The sequence below is a fragment of the Neofelis nebulosa genome, chromosome 4, assembly GCF_028018385.1.
Source record: "Neofelis nebulosa isolate mNeoNeb1 chromosome 4, mNeoNeb1.pri, whole genome shotgun sequence".
Taxonomy (NCBI): Eukaryota; Metazoa; Chordata; class Mammalia; order Carnivora; family Felidae; genus Neofelis; species Neofelis nebulosa.
In genome coordinates, this window is record NC_080785.1 from 50,991,058 (window position 1) to 51,010,709 (window position 19,652).

Below are 19,652 nucleotides of genomic sequence, written 5' to 3' on the forward strand. Positions count from 1 at the left end.
CTACTTTTAGAATGATTTTAGAATAGAATTACAATTATTTTAGAATATTCCTGTCATATAACATGGTCTTAAATCTCTTAAATGTGACCTGAAGTAATTATTTTTGTAATGAAAATATATTACTAATTGAGTAAAGGCTGTTATTGACTGGAGTATAAGACAGAATTTTCTTTTTTTTTAAAAAATTAAAAGTTTATATATTTTGAGAGAGAGTGACAATGGAGGGGCAGAAAGAGAAGGAGAGAGAGAGAATCCTAAGCAGGCTCTGTGCTGCCAGTGTGGAGCCTGACATGGGGCTCTATCTTATCAACCATGAGATCATGATCTGAGTGGAAACCAAGAGTCAGATGCTTCACCAACTGAGCCACCCAGGTGCTGCTAAATCAGAATTTTCTAATATGTATTAGGTGTATGATAAAAATAAGTTTCACTTGTATCTTGCCCTTATATTAGTCTTTTTTTTTTTTACTCCAGTGATGATGTAGGTACAATTCATTTCTTTACAGATTGATTAAGATAATATGAAGGTACCTATGTGTGACACATAAGAGACAGTCAGTAAATATTATATTAATGTGTATTCTCAGATTCAACTTAATTTCTGAAGAAGATTTAAGTAAATCTTGTTTTATAATTCAGTTTTCAAGTAATTTTTGAGGAAATTATAAAATACTAAAAGAAGAGCAAGCATATTAATATGAGACAAATGTTTCAAGATAATATTTTCAACGTTTTTTTTTTTATTTTTTTATTTTTTTTTTATTTATTTTTGGGACAGAGAGAGACAGAGCATGAACGGGGGAGGGGCAGAGAGAGAGGGAGACACAGAATCGGAAACAGGCTCCAGGCTCCGAGCCATCAGCCCAGAGCCTGACGCGGGGCTCGAACTCACGGACCGCGAGATCGTGACCTGGCTGAAGTCGGACGCTTAACCGACTGCGCCACCCAGGCGCCCCAAGATAATATTTTCAAATTTGTAAAATATTAGTGTCTGTAGCTTAAAAATGTGAACATATTGCTTTCAGTTCCTTTTAAATGCCATAGCTAAAAAACTCTCATTTTCTTCCTTAAAATATTTTTCCTCTAATTAAAAAAATCACGTAATAGATTTTGTCCTTGAGACTTCATTGATATTGTTAAATATGCATAGATTTACTTAGCTATTTCCTTTGGCCTCATTTGTATTAAGTTTATTAATGGACTAAAGTGCTTTTTTAAATAGTAGGCCTGTCATGTAAGAAGGAATTCATTTCAGTTTGTTGTTATGGAATCCTTAAGAATAGCAGAAACGTCAAAAGTTTGGATGATGTTTAATTTCCTTTCCTTTCCCCTTTCTAACATAGTTTATGTTTGGTTGAAAGTTATCCCACTGATGAAATCTGAGCAAATAGCTTGAGTTCTCCCCTGGCGCCCCTCCCCCCCCCCCCCCCCCCCCCCCGCCCATCTCTGGCCTTGTATAAATGTGTTAAATATGTCTGAAATTATGGGGCCTATAGCAGAAGTATATTTCAGAGGTAGTGCTTGTTTTAAAGCTCCTCATATTTGTGTGCTCTTAAGTCCTCTTATTTTAGGAGAGTTATGAACAGAATCTTCTTACTTGTGGTGACGTACATCTTTCAAAGTCTTAAGACTTAAACTACAGATCCTATTAAGAAATGACAACTTAAATGCTTAATTCTGTCAATGTAGTTGTATATTATTACTTGAGAAATTAATTTGGACAAGTGAACTGAGTAGCGAATTAGAAATTAATTTGTTTTCACTCAAGTAATTTTTCTACTCAAGTTTGTCTTTCATGCTCTAAAGGAAGAATGGCTATCATCTGAGATTTAGGTGTATTAATTATTTATTTTAATATTTAACTGTGTTTAAAATAGGACTGTGTTTGACAAAACAAGCAGTAAATTGGTTAAATCACCTTCAATCATGGTAGAGATCATGACTCTTCAGTTGCTATTTGGGCTTCGTCTCCAGGCATTTAGGAAAATGTTAATTGATGATGAGTCATAGAAAAAGGAAGGGATAATAGTGATTTGAACTCAACTATTATAAATTTAAAAATGTTTATCAGAGAAATATGCTGCTGTGGTACGATTCAGCTTTGATTTTGCTGTGATATTTAAGTTGCCACTGAAATTATACGAAGGGAAGCCTTGGATCATTGTCTTTTAGACTGTTAACTTTGTATCGTTAATTAAACTTTTAAAAGTTGTGGGATAAATCAAATGGTTTTCTAGGGAAACAAGAAACAGTATTAATGAGCAACAACCCCATAATTATCCTTGTGAGTACATAACAGGGACACATTCATGTCTCTTCTTTGCGCAATAACTTTTACAAAGAAGTATTTTTAAACTGATCATTAATTTTATGACCACAGAAATGAGATGCAAAATTTATGCTGTTGTCATTGGCACAGGCTCAAGGCACCACTGACATTATGTGTGATTGTAATAGAATGGCTACCAACTAATGATTCTGTAGACATTTCATTTGAGCCTGCTTTTCTTTTAGATGTCTGATTAGGCTGTAATGCTTTCAATTATGTCTGTAAATTGTATTGGATACGTTTACCTGATGCCCATTGTTGCTTTGGAGTTCAGTTTTCTATTACATAAACACAAGTTGAACATTTACCTTTTAATTTATAGAAGACTTTGCAGGTATAGCTGCAAATACTCAGCCCCTGGAGAGAAAACAAAAAAAGCTTTGCACTACTCAACAGCGACCCCTGTGTTCAATTACAGGTCCTTGTAATACAGCTCTTTATTGGGTTGGGAAAAAAAAAAAAAACCAATTAGGAAGAAGGAAAAGGGATGGATCATGACTGGAACAACAGTAAAATGAAGAAGACCATTTTGAAAGATGATGTGTCCTTTCAACTTAATGCAGGTTGAAAAGGGAATAACCACAGAGATTTTTTTTTTTTTAACTTTCTGGGTTAATTCAAGGGAGCTTAAAAAGGGGGGAAGGGGGGGGAGGTAGAAATGAAGCCAGTAGCAATATTTAACTTATTTTGTCTTAGATAAATATAAATCATCACATTGATTACAAAAAACATTTGAAATGAGCTGCAGTCCTTGGAACGGGTAAGCTGAAGACAATTTCATGTTAATATAGACTACAAAACATTTTTATTTTAAAACAAAAACCACAGAAGTCTTTAGCATGTTAGGAACCAATGTGTATAAATGTTCTGAACTCATATTAAGTATTATTTAATTTATAGCTTTAATGATCTTTTTGCTGTGTGTGTGTGTGTGTGTGTGTGTGTGTGTGTGTGTGTATATATATACAGTTTTACATTGCTGGGTGTATATATATATATACACATATATATGTGTGTGTGTGTGTGTGTGTGTGTGCGCGCGCATGTGTGTATGTGTATATTCATGGATATACACATAAAAGCATAAAATGGATATTATTTTAAAAATCTTGATTTTCAAAGCTTTTTAACTTTTAATTTTTTTCTGTGTATTTCCACACAGAGTTTAATAGATTTAAGCCTGAGCATCTGAATCTTTTTCAAAATCACTTCCATGTGTTTATTGGTTTTAATCTTGTATTTTTATATTCATAATAGTGTAATAAGCTACGTACAAGTTAGGGTAGTAATGTATTTGAGGTATCCTGAAACTATTTTGTACACAGCAAGATTTATTTTATAGTTCATGATAGGAAATATCATTAGAAAACTCACACCATAACAGTTCTTACTTTATGAAGAATGTAAGGATACTCCAGCAACTAACACCAATTGAGAATTTTGTGATCTTTACTACTTTATGTTCCGTGAGCTGTCATTCCATGTCCAAACATACCTTTACTAGCATTTTATTGGGTTCCATCTTCCCTCATATTTGAAATCAGACCACTCTTCTTTCCGTAAGAGAAATAAGGGATCACTGAATGTTCTGAAAAGTACTTTGAACATTTTGAAAGAAAAAGAAATTAAGATCTAAAGAAAGAATTGTATTTACACGTCTTCCTTGGAATTTTATTTGGGGAAGGAACATCACCATACGGTGTGCCTGGGGTGGAATCACCAAAACCTGTAGGATAGTCTCCATTCTGTTCTTAACGCCTGATGGGAGAGAGCTTTTTCAGGATAAGGATGATGAATGCCGGCGAAATGCCAAAATTATAGAGAAATAGGAACATTGATTTTTTAAAAATTACTTTGACAGTATTTTGAAAAGGGCTGCTAGTTCCTCTACCAAAGATATGGTGAAAAATAGGGTGCTACCCATTAAGTGGGTATCAGAGGATACAGATATTTTTGGGGGGAGACTCGTAGCTCTTTCATCTGGATCTGCTTAGCGACTATGTTCTAAGAGGAATACTGTATGTAGGTCCTCTAGGATTCCCATGGAGATTTTCATCATGCTTTTTGGGTAATCCTTGAGGTGGCTGGTTTTCTCTTGAGTTGTTAACAGATAATTGATAGGTAGTAAGTCTACTTTTTTTTTTTTTTAACTTTGTTGACTTTTCTTTGGATGTGGTTGAATATGGGTGAAAAATGAGTGCTTATATGTAACTATGTAACCAGGCTAGCAAAGATCTGATACACTCTTTAAAAAAAAAATTCTAAATGAGTATGTGAAAAAAAACCCAAACCACAAGATTTTATTGTGGGGATTCAATGACTTCAAGCCAACCAATCCACCTAGGGTTTGGAAATCACATAGAAAATGGCTAGAACATTAAAAAAAAAAAAAAGGTAATATATCACTGAATGAGAATTGAAGGTGTCAAATTGTAAATCACTCTGTGTGAACTTACAAGGGTTATATGAGTTTTAAAGTAGTTTTTCCCATAAAGGATTCCTGCTCTTGAAAATGGAACTGAGCATTTTTAATCTACTCTAATGTAACCCTGTGATTTTTCATGAAAAGATAAAATGTTCATCTGGCTTTGAGTCATCAATTTCTCATTATAATTTTTCAAATTATTGAGTAGGTAAATAAAATTAATTTGAATTATTCTTTCTGTTGTGCTTTCCCTTTTGTTGTTGTTTGTTTATTATCATTATTTTGGTTCTGTTTCTTCTTTTGTTTGTTTTGGATACACACTCTGTTTTACCCTGCTTCTACTTTTTTGTATACATCTTTGTAGAGACCACCATCATTTTGGAACTGGTATCCTTTTGTCCCAGATATAAGCAGTTGTATGCTGACTTTCAAAAACTCGTACTTGATCTAAATTACAGCGATATACGTTAAAATAGGACCTGTTTTTTTACTTTGTTTTTTCAAGACAGTGACTAGGTTTAATAGAAAAATTTACCTCTTTTGACATAGTAACATTTCTTAAGGTGGCTAATTTGTAAAAGACTTTTCTCTGATTCTTCTATAGGTGATGCAGAAGATGGGGAAGAATATGATGACCCTTTTGCTGGACCCTCAGACACTATTTCGTTAGCCTCGGAAAGATATGATAAAGATGACGAAGCCCATTCTGAAGGTATGTGATATTTTTCCATCGAATGTACTTCTTGACCTTCCACCAGAAGACAATGCAATGCGCAGAGGTGATGGTCTTGTCAGAAAGCACAGAAATGCAGAGGCTTCTGTTAACTTACCTTTACCGGAACCTTTTAAGGAACAGAAGAGCTCTCTCTAGTGGTTTTCCTAAGTATGTAGTTCCTTCTTTTCCTAAGAAATTTCCTTCACTAGAATTTTTAAGAGAGTGTTTACATCATTGTATGAATATTATTAGTAAGTTTGTTGGTTAATTTAATATTATCAGATTCTTGCTTAATTTCATTGTGCTGCTTAATGGCTTCTTGTATTATTTATTTTATAAATAATGAAAAAGGTTTTTGGTCTTTTTTTTTGAAAACTTCATATAAAACGAGTTCATAAAATATTAAATTAATTATTCCTACATTGCTTTCTCACATTAAGACAGATTTTCATCAAATGCTTCTCTTAATGCACATTTTCATTTTTCTGATTGTCACCTAAAATCTCCCACGTTATGGAGCACTATTATGATGTTTTGCATTAATTGAATTAGTAATAAAGTTGATTGTTTATCTCTTAGTAATTTTGTTAAAACTCACCAAAGTTATGAAACTTCCTTTTAATATAGCATGTGCTTTCTCTGTTACAGCCAATTGAGTACGTCTGTATTGTAGAGATCTTATAAGGGTGATATATAGTTATAAATTAAGCATGTGTATCGATAAATTAGCTATGCATATTAATTCATGGCACTCAAAGTTTCACATAGACACAGAAATGAATAATGCCTTCTGCCACTGGATGATGATCAAACTGTGCAGTTCCATCTCTAAATACAATTGCTGAATGAAAATATGCTTCCTGCAACAGAGCACTCCACATTTTATGTTATCCAGATTATTCCCTTTGGAAACATAAATTGCTTTTATGAGGTATAAAATTATGTCTATTGCAGAACAGGGATAAGTCAAGTACATGCATAAGTGATAAACATTCTAACCACTGATTCAGAACAACACAATCTTTTTTTTTTTCATATTCAGAACTTTGCACAATGTGTAGCAATAATAATCATATCCATTTTATGTTGAATTTTACATTTTGGCAAAAATTTAATTTCTATTTTTAAAGGAAGGTATTTTTTTCTCTTATAGTCCCTATTTTTGAAAAAGATGCATGTTTCTCTTGAGTCACACTTATTATCTGAAACAGAGCATTACCCTTCCTAACCTGATCTTCAAAAGCATTTCTACTAGAAAATGTTTTATAATTGATGAAATAATATTTTCAGGCAAAACAATGAATTATTATTTGAATTGAACTATTTTTCAGACATGTGACAATGATTTGTTTTGCTTCTGTTAAGTGTTGGTAGATAGAAATGAGTGTGTATATGTATATGTATACAGAGACAGAGTATTTCCACTCGAGAGAATATATATACACAAAATGTTCATAGAATATATATGCTCAGAGTTTTAAAAAAATAGCATAAATATTTTGAAGTACAAGGGAGCATTATGTGCTTCTTAAAAAAATTGTAACCTAAGAAATCCAACAATTAAATATCTATGAGAGCCAGTGTTTTGTTAGAAAAGTGAATTGTTATTAAACTATAATGCATTTACATAATTATTATATTTTCTTTATTATGAGTAAATAATTTATCATATGTTTCTTTTCATAACCAAATATATGGGAAATACATTAATAACATGAAAAAGACTTACTGTTAAAAGATTAAATTATCAAAATTTGAATATTATTTAATAACATTATTATGTATATCATTAACTTTTTGTCAAATATTGGTGCATTTTCATTAGTTTTGATATAAGCAGTTCTTAAGCAGATTGAATGTTTAACTTTTAGTATTATTCATTTTTGGTATATAAAAACACCATATATGGTAGTTTTATATTTTCTTCTAAGAATATTGTAATTTAAAAACTACCACTTGGACTTTTAATTTCTACTCCGAAATATCATCTGGTCATGTCAGTTTCTCTGCCTTCAACATAGATTTGGTATGTGTGTTCTCTTTTCCTTGCCGAATAAATTTTTCTTCATTATGGGACCTCGGTCTAATGATATATTAATTATAAAAAGATAATGCATTTAACAATAAGCATAACTAAATTAGCACAGGTCACCAAAAGGCCTTTTGTCAAATCAGATTGTTGTTTTGTCCTTTTGACTTTTACCTTATGGTAGGCACTAACAAAGTATCTGAAGTTTGATGGATTATAAACTCTAAACATGATATGTATTTTTCATAATGCTAATGTAATTTTCAAGGTACTGTAAAGGTCAAACCTGCACATCTTTGTGTGCATTCTAAGTCTGTCTTTTCCTTTCATATTTCTTTTTCTCTGTTACTCTGGTTCAAAAGTTCACTCAGTTCCCAAATGGCTACCTAATTTTCCAGTTATTCCCTCAAGCCATATGTGTTTTGGTTTCTTTATGGTTTATTAGGTACTGTAGGAAAGTAGCATAAGTTATATCTTCTAATGAAATTCAAGCACACTTCAGTGATGCTTCGACTTGATTGCTGGTAGCAATTAAATCACAGCCAAGGAGAATAATGCGTAATCTCACAAGGTCCAGACACCCTATAGAAATTGAAAGGGGATGAAAACAGAAAACAAAAACAAAGTCTTCAAACCCTGCCAGACACACTGTTTCCAGCCTGCCTTTTTTTTTTTCTTTCTTTCTTTCTTTCTTTTTTTTTTTTTTTTTATTGGCCAACTGCCTGATTGATAGCAAAATCATAACTTGCTGCATGCTAACAGGCAGAGTTCACTTGTAGGTTATTGTGAGCTGATAAAGGGTTAGATGGAGTTTTGATTTTCGCATTGGACCTTGGTACACCAGATTAATGGAATTTCAATGAGAGACTAGAGTAGCCACAGCTTTGTCAGAGAAACAGATGGAGATTCTATAGTCATGTCTACTCATTAATACTAGTTGCCTGAAAGGTGTGCTGCTTCTCTATACAAAAGAGTTGATATAATTGATTTTTGAGTGGTGCATCGAAAAAAAGTATCTTATTGATGACTAGAATTGTAACATAGATGGTGACAGATTTTTGTATAGCTTGTAGCATAAAAATATTGTAGGTTGTAATTTTTTCTTCTCTCGCTTTGGAAGCACTTTTACTTTTATTTTTTTGAGAGGAAATACATTTTAAGACAATAGCAAAAAAGGAGAAAGTGACATGCTCAATTACCTTTTAAGAAAAACAGTAAGAGTCTGTATTTTATTTATACACGATTGCATGACTGCTGTTAGTTTCATTTTGATGTGGTAATATTTATTAAAAAAAAACACACTTACTAGAAATTTCATTTTATTAACTTTGTGCCTTTTTTTTTTCTGGAAAACTAAAACAATCATAATGGTTTCTAAGCTAGATTGCTGTTAGAAGTTTTATGCTATTGTGTGGCTGGATATACAAAAGTGTTAATATAAATGGGGCATGTCAATAATCAGATAAAATTGGAGAAAATGAAACTCAAAACCTTAAAGAAGAAGATTCCTCATTGTACGCGTTAGGATGCTTTCTTGGGCACTAAGATAGGAGATGCAGGGTAGCCTTTAGACACTGTGCAATGACTTGGGTTTCCATTTTTCTATTCTCAAATCATTTTTCATTCATTTTCGTCATCTGTGAAAGAAGGCTTCTAACCATGTAGCATTGTGGAAAGTCCCTGAGGTAAGGTGAAAGGATTCGATGAGCTAGAAGACATATATCGGCTGTGCCCATCGATGATAGGTCGAAGAATCCCAGTGGACATTTGTTACAAATCTGATTCAGTCCTAGACCATAATCACTTTGTGGATAAGATTCTGGAACCTCTAGGGTGTGAATATAGGAAGGCTAAAATGAAGCTAAAGGTATAAAACAGTCATCTATTGTCCTGGTATCTTCCTAACTAAAAATTCCCAAGCAACATAGGTTACTGAAAACCGTGGAGATCCTTGCATTGCAAGGACATAGGTTTATATGAAAAAAAAATCTTGGTTTAGGAGTGGAACTGTTTTTTAAAGCTTGGGGATTAAGAAAAAAAGCTAAGCCTGTCTTGATCATAATTCATAAGAGTAAAGAATGATTTTTTTTTTCTTTTTTGGTATACTTTCCTTTAAGAAAATCTAATGTATGAAAATTGGGATTTATAAAACATATAAATCACTTATTCCAAAAGATTGCTTTTAAAAAAGATTATCTCTGGGATGCCTGGAAATAATGAGCTCTCACAATGCATCTAAAACAAGCTTAGATATAAATCCATCTATGTGCACACACACTAAATTTAATGTGTGAATTTATATACATTGCGCACCAAACTTTTGAGGGAGATATCGTTTTGTGTAAAATTAGGTTTAGCACTAATCTGTTCTTGTAAAAGCAAGCAGTATGATGCTTTACTTCTCTCTGGGTTCCAGTAGAATATGAAACAATGTTTAAAACCAGGGGAAAAAGGTTCTTTCCCCACCTTTTTAAAAACATTTTATTTTGGAGTAATCTCTACACCCAACATGGGGCTCAAACTCACACCCCCGAGATCCAAAGTCATATATGCTCTACTGACTGAGCCAACCAGCCACCCCTCAGAATGTTTCTTTCAATACCTTACCATTAAGAGGAAGAGTTTTTGTACCATAGTATCATGTGATTTTTTTTTTAAAAATTTAAAGTTTCTTTATTTAGTTTGAGAGAGGCAGAGTGCTAGCAGGGGAAGGGAAGAGAGAGAGAAAGAGAGAGAGAGAGAGAGAGAGAGAGGTGAGAGAATCCCAAGCAGGCTCTGAAGTGTCTGTGCAGAGCCTGAGGCAGGGCTCGAACCCATGAAACTGTGAGATCATGACCTGAGCCGAAACCAAGAGTCGGATGCTTAACTGACTGAGCCACCCAGATGCCCCAGTATCATGTGATTTTTGATACTTAAATTCATGATTTTAAATTTTATTCTGAGAATTTAGACTAGTTTTGCAATTTGCATATATCTTTGTGTATATAATGTACATTACCGTTGCACTTGAGTTTTTTTGTTTGTTTTTTAATTTTTTGTTATTTTAGTATGCCAGTTGCTAGTTTGTGTGTGTTATGGGAAAATAAGAAAGGTGATTACTTTAGTTCTTTTGTAATGTATATAGCATAGTTTCAAGTACTTTGGTAGAAGTGAGGGATTATAGTTTGGGGAAATGATAAAAAGTAGAAAAACATTTAAGACTCAGGATATTTATTGTGTGATTGCAAATATAAAGTGCACAGATGTGAAATATTTTCATGATACAAAGGTATATCTAAGTAAATAAAAACACAATCATCTTTCTAAGTTTTATGCCAGGGAATGGGAAAATACATCAAAATAAAATGGGCCAATAAGACTATAACAAAGTGGACTAGATCAGAAAGATTGGGAAGGTAGGAAGACTCAACATAATCAAAAGTAACACACCTTTAATACAGCAAATTAGCAGGTATTTACACAGTATATGAAGGGTGCAAGATACCTGGACAGGGCAATGGGAAATTCAAAGATAAATAAGACAGCATTTCTGTTTTCAAGATATATGTAATCTGGGTGGAAGGAGAAGACAGTCACCTAAAATAAGGTGGTAATTAGCAAGCTAAGTTTCTAGTAAGGCAGATTCCAAAAACAGTTAACTAATGTGTGTTACACTGTTCAATTGATTTGGTCAGTACCTAAGCAAAAAGCTGGTTTCATTGTTTTTCCTCTCTAATTTGTTGACTAAGTCAGTCATATATCTTGACATCATATTGAATAAACCAAAGCATAAACTTTATGCCTATATTCTGAGAGGTTGTGGAGTGGATTGTGGAGGCTCCCCTTTTATTCAAGTGAGTTTTGTATGGTTCCTGAAGTTTGCTGGAGAGAAAGTGGGAAAAGATGCTGAAGAGAACGTTTGGAGCAGAAGTCCGAAAATCAGGTTTTCATCAGTAACTGCGTGTTCCTAGGGCCAATGCCTTAACCCAAGGAAGTTTGAGCCCCACTCACAGATCTTTAGGTGTCAGCACCAGACCAGTGGTAAAGATGTTTTTGGCTGCTGCAGAGCACCGTATCTCTTAAGACTTAGTTGCATAACAGGCTTTTCTTTCTTGCCGTGTGTATGTGGATTTGGCCTGCAGTCTTTGAATTTGGAGAAGTTGCAATATGGGGCTTCCTGCTTTCAGTTGTGTCTCCTGTTTGTAACCTGAACTAAACGGTGTATTTAGAGTTTTGAAATTGAGAAGCAAAATTCTTTAAGACAGTGGACTGACGGGGTGCCTGGCTGACTGAGTGGATAGAGCATGTGACTCTTGATCTTAGGGCTGTAAGTTCGAGCCCCACAATGGACGAAGAGATTAGTTAAAAACAAAATCTTAAACAACAAAAAAAGTCAGTGGGCTGATCAATTGGATTTTAGAGGAAGCCATGCTTGCCTTCACAGGATTCCAAAGGGAGCTGCCTTCCTCTGAAACAATACCTTAAAGGTGGCTGTGCTGGTAGCTGGGGCAGCATCTTCAAGGAAGGAATGAGTTAGTATTTATTGAGAAATTAGTCTGGCTCTGAACTAGATTCTTTCATGTACATTACTTCTTTAATTGGCTCAGAACGACACTATGAGGGAGACATTGTCCCTATTGTAGAAACTGAGACTAGTAAGGTTTAGGTCTCTTGACCAGAACATCCAACTAACTCATAAGTAGCAAACTTCAACTTCTTTGGGCCTTCTATGCCATGCTGCTTAAAGAATTAGACTAGTTTGGAGCACCGGGGTAGCTCAGTCAGTTAAGCGTCCAACTTTGGCTCAGGTCATGATCTCACAGCTCGTGAGTTCGAGCCCTGCATCGGGCTCTGTGCTGACAGCTCAGAGCCTGGAACCTGCTTTGTGTCTCCCTCTCTCTTTCTGCCCCTTCCCTGCTTGTATGCTCTCTCTCTGTCTCTTAAAAAATAAGTAAATATTTAAAAAAAAAACCAGAATGAGACTAGTTTTCTAATCACGAGAGACATGCATATGATTGAAAAAGAACAGAAGGATATTCAATAAGAGTGAAAGCCTTCTTATTCACCCCTCCCTGACCTGTCTGTTCTCTAGAGGTAGCTAGTTACTTGTTACAGTTTCTTCTGTGGTTACCTTAATAACTCCGGATACTCTACTTCTGTAGTATAATATAGAAGTATACTCACTTGATCAACCTTAAACAGTATCTCTTGACTCCCTTTATGATGGGTGATTCCTCAAACCTCTTCTCCTACTTCTTGTTGTGTTTGCTTTTGACTTAATGATGTTCTTACTTTGTAAAGTGCCAACCTCAGACAGTGCCTATTGACTCTTTGTTATAAAATATGAGGAAACTTGAGCACCTAGCCTTTCTGCCATCTCCCTTCTCGCTCTTCAATTCTAATTTTCATAATGAAATTATTTTTGCATTGTTAAAATCCATAGCATTTATATTTGATTCTGTGAGTTGACTGCGCTTTGTCTACGAGTTAGGTTTTAAACGTTGGTCCTTTTCCTTCCTGCTAATGCTTTTTCTCAAATGTCTGAGATCCTTGGTTATTGATTCATGTTTATGAGTGAAGGACCCAGTCAGATAGTGTAGGTAGCTTGTGTGGGGCTTCTTTGCTTTTGCATGTCTATTATCCTGCAAGCCTTTTCTTTTCTTTTCTTTTCTTTGCTTTGCTTTTTTCTTTTCTTTTCTTCTCTTCTCTTTTCTTTTTTTAATGTTTATTTATTTTTGAGAGAGAGAGAGAGAGAGAGAGAGCGCACCAGGGAGGAGAAGAGAGAGAGGGAAACACAGAATCCAAAGCAGGCTCCAGGCTCTGAGCTGTTAGCACAGAGCCTGGCGTGGGGTTCGAGCCCACAAACTGAGAGATCATAACCTGAGCCGAAGTCGTTCGCTTAACCGGCTGAGCCACCCAGGCACCCCTCTTTTGAATGGGAGGTTGTAAGTAAGGTGGGCGAGGCTTGACTCTAGGCAGCTTGCTGCAAGGCTCTTAGGAGCAGACGGGCAGACCCGGATTCCCACAGTTGTCAAAATAAGGAGGACGTTCTCAGGGGAAAGTGGAATGCTTTTCTTTAATTCCTAGTGACGGGCTTTTAACCCTTCCATTCTTTTTTAGTGTTGGGGTGTGGGCAGTCTGGAACTGTCTGAAGCTCTGCTCACTCAGCTCCAGTACCCTTCCCAGGAACCTTCCTCCGGAGCTGGTGTGCTTTGTTTAGAGGGTGGAGTTCAGAGTCTGGATGCAAATGCCTTAATTGCTGGCTGCTTTTGAGGACAGACCTGATGGTTCTACCTGCTTTGATTGCAGTTCTTTAACGAGTGGCCCTCTTCACCATCCGAGTGGCCCTCTTCACCATCCCATAATGCAGCTTGTAGCATTTCTGCGGCTCCTTTGCAGAGCTAGCACTTACTCTCCTTAGCATCCTCCTGGACCCTGGTTCCTCTACCGTGACTCCCTTACTCTTGTCTCATCTGCCTTTCAGTTGCTAGGAATTACTTAACATTTTTGATCCACTGGAGATACTGTTTCTTGACTACCGGTGCTATTAAGGTTTTATTCTTGGGGCGCCTGGGTGGCGCAGTCGGTTAAGCGTCCGACTTCAGCCAGGTCACGATCTCGCGGTCCGTGAGTTCGAGCCCCGCGTCAGGTTCTGGGCTGATGGCTCGGAGCCTGGAGCCTGTTTCCGATTCTGTGTCTCCCTCTCTCTCTGCCCCTCCCCCGTTCATGCTCTGTCTCTCTCTGTCCCAAAAATAAATAAAAAACGTTGAAAAAAAAAATTAAAAAAAAAAAAAAAAGGTTTTATTCTTTTTTAAAAGTTTTTTAACTTTTACGATTTTAAAAACTTATTTTGAGAGAGAGTGAGCACGCACACAAGCAGGGGAGGGGCAGAGAGAGAGGGAGAGAGAGGACCCCCTGAGGCTCTGCGCTGCCAGGCTAGAGCCTGATGCCGGTCTCAAGCCCACGAACTGTGAGATCATAACCTGAGCTGAAATCAAGAGTTGGCCACTTAACTAACTGAACCACCCAGGTGCCCCGAGGTTCTATTCTTTAAAAACAAACAAAAATAATTTCATGGGGGACTTTTAGGAGGAAAGGTGGGTGCTGTCTGTGTTCCTTTTCTAATAACATCAAGAGGCTGCTTTGTCCTAAAACATCTTCACAGGTGATCTGCTGGAATCATTCCTTGGGGAAGAAGTATGCTCCCTGGCTGCAGGTCAAAGGTAGTCCAGAAAGTATCAGTCAGACCTCAGATACAGTTACTTAGAGTGAGTGTTAGCTTTCTAGAAGAACCTAGATGCTGTAAGCAGTGGAGAGGCATTATCCCTTTCCCTAAAAGAATTGTAATCTTATCGTGGGTACAATACGTGTAAATCTAATATCTGGAAGCAACTTTATCAGCTCTGTTCCAACACAGAAATGTGTGACATTGGCACTAATGCTAGGAGCTAAGGAAAGGAAGACGCTGTTGCAAGCTGGTCTCGATGAATTATGTTTGATGGAACGAAATCGGAGTTTGAACCAGAACTTAACAAGGATAGGTAGAGTTTTAACTAGTCAAGAGTGGGGGAGAGAATGTTTTTCGGATAAGCTGAGGAAGTGATGACAATAGGAAGCGGGGCGGGAAAGCAGTGTAGTTTGAGGCACTGTGCAAAGACCAGCAGGGCTTAGAAAGTTAGAAGAGGTCTGGGAGATGAGGCTGGACAAGAGTGGCACATTATAAGCATTGGCTGTCTTCTCTCTTTAGGTTCTAATTTGTCTGCTGACCGAGTTCCTCTGGCTAAGGCACTACCTTTGTGAATTTCTTTCTACTTCTTTACAAAGATGTCCGTTATTTTAGGCCAAGGAGAACTTAATTATCGAGGATTGTAAATGGTGTCATAAGGAGTTGAATGAGTAGGCAAAATGAGCATCCATTTTAGACTTGTTGAGCAAGAGAATATTAATGATGAAAAGGTTTTTTGTTTGTTTGTTTTTTGAGAGAGAGTGAGTATGGGAGAGGGCAGGGAGGGGCAGAAGGGAGAGAGCGAATCTTTTTTTTTTTTCATTTTTTTAATTGCTTATTTAGTTTTGAGAGAGAGAGAAAAAACCAGGGAAGGGCAGAGAGAGAGAGAGAGAGAGAGAGAGAGAGAGAGAGAGAGAATCTGAAACAGGCTCTAGGCTTTGAGCTGTCAGCATGGAGCCTAATGCAGGTGTTGAACTCACTAACTGTGAGATCATGACCTGAGCCAAAGTCAGACGTTTAACCAACTGAGCCACCCAGGTGCCGACAGAGAGAGAGAGAGAAAGAGAGAGAAAGGTATCTCACGATCCTGGGCTTGATCTATTGACCCTGAGATCATGACCTGAGCCAAAATCAAGAGTCAGATGCTTAACCAACTGAGCCACCTAGGCACCCCTATGATGAAAAGTATTTTAGAAATGTTCAGCTAGTTGGAGGATATAGACGGGTTGCAGGGATGAAAACCTGTGGTCTGTGTGGTAAAAAAGATCTTTCTGTTAGGTCCGATGTGAAATGAAGAGACTAGACCAGGATAGTGAAACTGGGAAGGTAAAGATACACTTGAGAGAGAATGGAGAGAACTTGGTAAGTGGATATGTGTAGAATTTTAAACAGAAAGAAGCCAAAGATAGTTACAAAATTCTAAATAGGATGACTAGAAGAATTGGCTGAGATATGAACATTGGGAGAAGAACAGATTGGGAGGAAGTTACAAATGTTGGTGAGTTTGGGTTTGAACAGGTGAGTTTGAAGTACCAGTGAACATCCAGACTGCCTGGTACTTAGCTACATCCATGGGACTTGAACTTCGGTGAGCCTTAGCTTGCCCTTCTCATCCTAGTTTCGTTCTTTTGGGGGCAGATAAGGGATGAGACATACCCAGTCATCCTAAAACGAAGCATAGTAGTTGAGAACAGCTTCTGTGCTCATACTGTCTGGGTTAAAATACTGGCTCTTCATTACTTAACTTTGTGACCTCCAGCAAAATTGTTCAACTGATTTGAGTTTCCTCATCTGAGAAACTGGGGATTGTCACGCCAGGCTCTGTGCTGACAGCTCAGAGCCTGAGCCTGCTTCGAATATCGTGTCTCCCTCCCTTTCTGCCCCTCCCTGGCTTGCGCTCTGCCTGTCCACAGTAAACAAACATTAAAAAAAAAAATTGTTTAAAAGCCTTTCTGGGTCTATTTAAAAAAAAATGAAAAAAGAAACTGGGGATAGTAACACCACCCATATCCTATGGCCACTGTAAGGGTGAAATGGGTAAAGCATAGACTGAGCTTAGAATACTGCGTGGCCCACCATAAAGACATATTACATGCAAGGTATTATTGCGCTCCAGCCTATTTACCTAAGGATTGCCTTAGATCAAGGTTTCTTTCTGTGTTTGACACAGCAGTGTGCCTGAGGTGGTGTCCAGGTTTTGTACTGTTTAACTCCTATGTTTCATGGGCTAAGCTGGATCTTGGAGGATTTGCAGTCGGAAGTTTTAGGGATTCACAATAGGTGATCACTTTTTAAATGGAGTACGCTGCGTTGGAAAGTGTTACTAGTTAAGTTTTCCGTAATAAACTGATCATGCCTTTGTTCAGAACCATTCTGCCTCTCTGTGCCTTAACTTTTCTCTATCGAGGAAACAATGAGAATGTGAGAATAAAGAAATTTTGTGCCTGGGAGAATTGTGTGGATAAGCATCAGGAGCCCATGGGAGGAGTCCCTCATTTTATATGTGAACTCAATAGTCAGTGACTAGAAAGCTTGCAAACTTTTGAAACGATTTGAGTGAATTTGAGCTATGTTCGAAGATTCATGAAACTACACGTGGAAAAAAAGCGAGGGGAAAAGTGGCCGGATGTTAATAGGAAACAAGGGGGGACCAATCCGTGTCTCATTCTCATTTTAGAGTCAAATGGGATAATGTTAAAGACAATAACAGGTCCAAACAGAAGGAGTACACACAACTCAGATGCAGGGCTGGAACGTCATTAAGAGCAAATAAATGGTCTGTTAATAGAGGAGATTAAGGTAAAAACGGTTTCTTAAATTTTTACAAAGATTAAACATGGGATGCCCTCTTTGGTATCTGCTTACCAAAATATTTTTTCAAAACAGAATAGTCATCAGGGCCCTTGCTCCAGACTTCAGGGAAAATGGGATACACGTGCTGTAGATTTAAAAACAATATAGATACTATTAAAGAAAAGGTCTCTGCAAGGAAGGTGTCAGAATCAACTTGAGTAAATTATTTTTTTGAGGAGCTTTTTTCTTACATATGAGTAGTGCCTTGCAGTATAGAATTGGGGGTAAGATTGAAGCAATTCTTTTATTAAGCCTCCTAAAATTATGGCTTTTGAGAATGTATACAGTTATGAGGTTAAAAGGGATGACTCTGTTATAGAGTCCATCAACAGTTTGGGGGCAGTCTAGGGTTCTTAAAGTGTTCTTTTTTAAAGAATTAATACAGTGAACGAATCGAGGGTTGCTGGAGGGGTTAGGGTGGGGGTTAAATGGGTGACAGGCATTAAGGAGAGCTCTTTTTGGGATGAGCACTGGGTGCCATATGTAAGAAATGAATCACTGGGCTCTACTCCTGAAGCCAAGACTACACTGTATGTTAACTAACTTGAGTTTAAATTAAAAAGTATTAATCTTATTGGGGTATAATTAACGGAACCATAGAATTTACCCATTAAAGTATACAATTCGTTAGTTTACAAAAAAAATTTTTTTAATGTTTATTTATTTTTGAGGGGGAGAGAGATAGAGTGTGAGCAGGGGAAGGGCAGAGAGAGAGGGAGACATAGAATCCGAAGCAGGCTCCAGGCTCTGAGCTGTCAGCACAGAGTCCGACGCGGGGCTCGAACTCAGAAGCTGTGAGACCATGACCTGAGCCGAAGTTGGATGTTCAACCAAGTGAGCCACCCAGGCGCCCCACAATTCAACAGTTAAAAAAAAATTTTTTTTTTAAGTTTATTTTTGAGAGGCAGAGCCTGAGTGAGGGAGGGGGAGAGAGTGAGGGAGACCCAGAATCTGAAGCAGGCCCCAGGCTCTGAGCTGTCAGCACAGAGCCTGACACGGGGCTCGAATTCACCTGGGCTGAAGTCGGATGCCCAACCGACTGAGCCACCTAGGCACCCCTACAATTAAGTGGTTTTAAATAAATTCACAGAGTTGCGCAAGAAGCATCACTCTACCAATCAATTTTAGAACATTTTTATTTTCGCACAAAAGAAAGCCAATTTCTCTAAGCAGATACTCCCCATTTCCCCCCCTCTCTTTTTACACCCCATGAGCCTAAGCAATCGCAAATCTACTTTCTGTCTTTATAGCTTTGCCTAATTGGGACGTTTTATTTAAATGGAACCACAAAATATGTGGCCTTTTGTGCCTGGCTTCTTTTACTCAGTGTAATGTCTTCGAAATTCATCCATATGGTAGCATATGTCAATACTTCATTCTGTTTTATAGACTGATAATGCTTCAGTTGTATGGACACACCATATTTTGTTTGTCCATTCATCAGTTGATAGACTTTTGAGTTGTTTCTTCTTTTTAGCTTTCATTAACAATGCTGCTGTGAACATATGTGTATAGGTTTTTATGTGAATGAGTATGTTTTCATTTCTCTTAGAGTGGAATTGCTGTGTCATATGTTAACTCTAAGTTTCACTTTTCGTGATATTGTCAAACTGTATACCAAAGTGCTATGCCATTTTGTGTTCCCACCAGCAGTGTGAGAAGGTTTCCATCTCTCCACAACCTCTTCAACACTTGTTATTGTCTGTCTTTCTTTTAGTCATCCTAGTAGGTATTAGGTGATGTCTCATGATGGTTTTGATTTGCATTTCTATGATGACTAATGATGTTGCTCATCTTTTCACGGACTCATTGGCCATTTTTATATCTTCTTCAGACAATGCCTACTCAAAGCCTTTTCTCATTTCTCAATGAGGCTGTCTTTTTACTAAGTTCTAAGAGTTCTTTATATATTATAGCTACCAGTCTTTTATTAGATATATGACTTGTGAATATTTTCTCCAGTTCTGTGGGTTGTCAGTTTCACTTTCTTGATGGTGTCCTTTGAAGCACAAAAGTTTTAAATTTTGATGAAGTCTGTTTTGTCTGTTTTTTCTTCTGTTGCCTGTGCTTTTGGTGTCATATTTAAGAAGTCTTTAC

The 19,652-nt window shown here is 36.9% G+C and overlaps 1 protein-coding gene across 3 annotated transcripts in view; it reads left to right on the plus strand.

The window, feature by feature from the left end:
• The window catches only part of SKAP2 (src kinase associated phosphoprotein 2), a 180,623-nt gene that overhangs the window by 13,757 nt on the left and 147,214 nt on the right, over positions 1–19,652 (plus strand). For all 3 annotated transcript variants that reach the window (XM_058724770.1, XM_058724772.1, XM_058724771.1), the window contains exon 4: positions 5,359–5,466. In XM_058724770.1, coding sequence (XP_058580753.1) covers positions 5,359–5,466 — 108 coding nt within the window. The remainder of the gene's footprint in view (positions 1–5,358; positions 5,467–19,652) is intronic.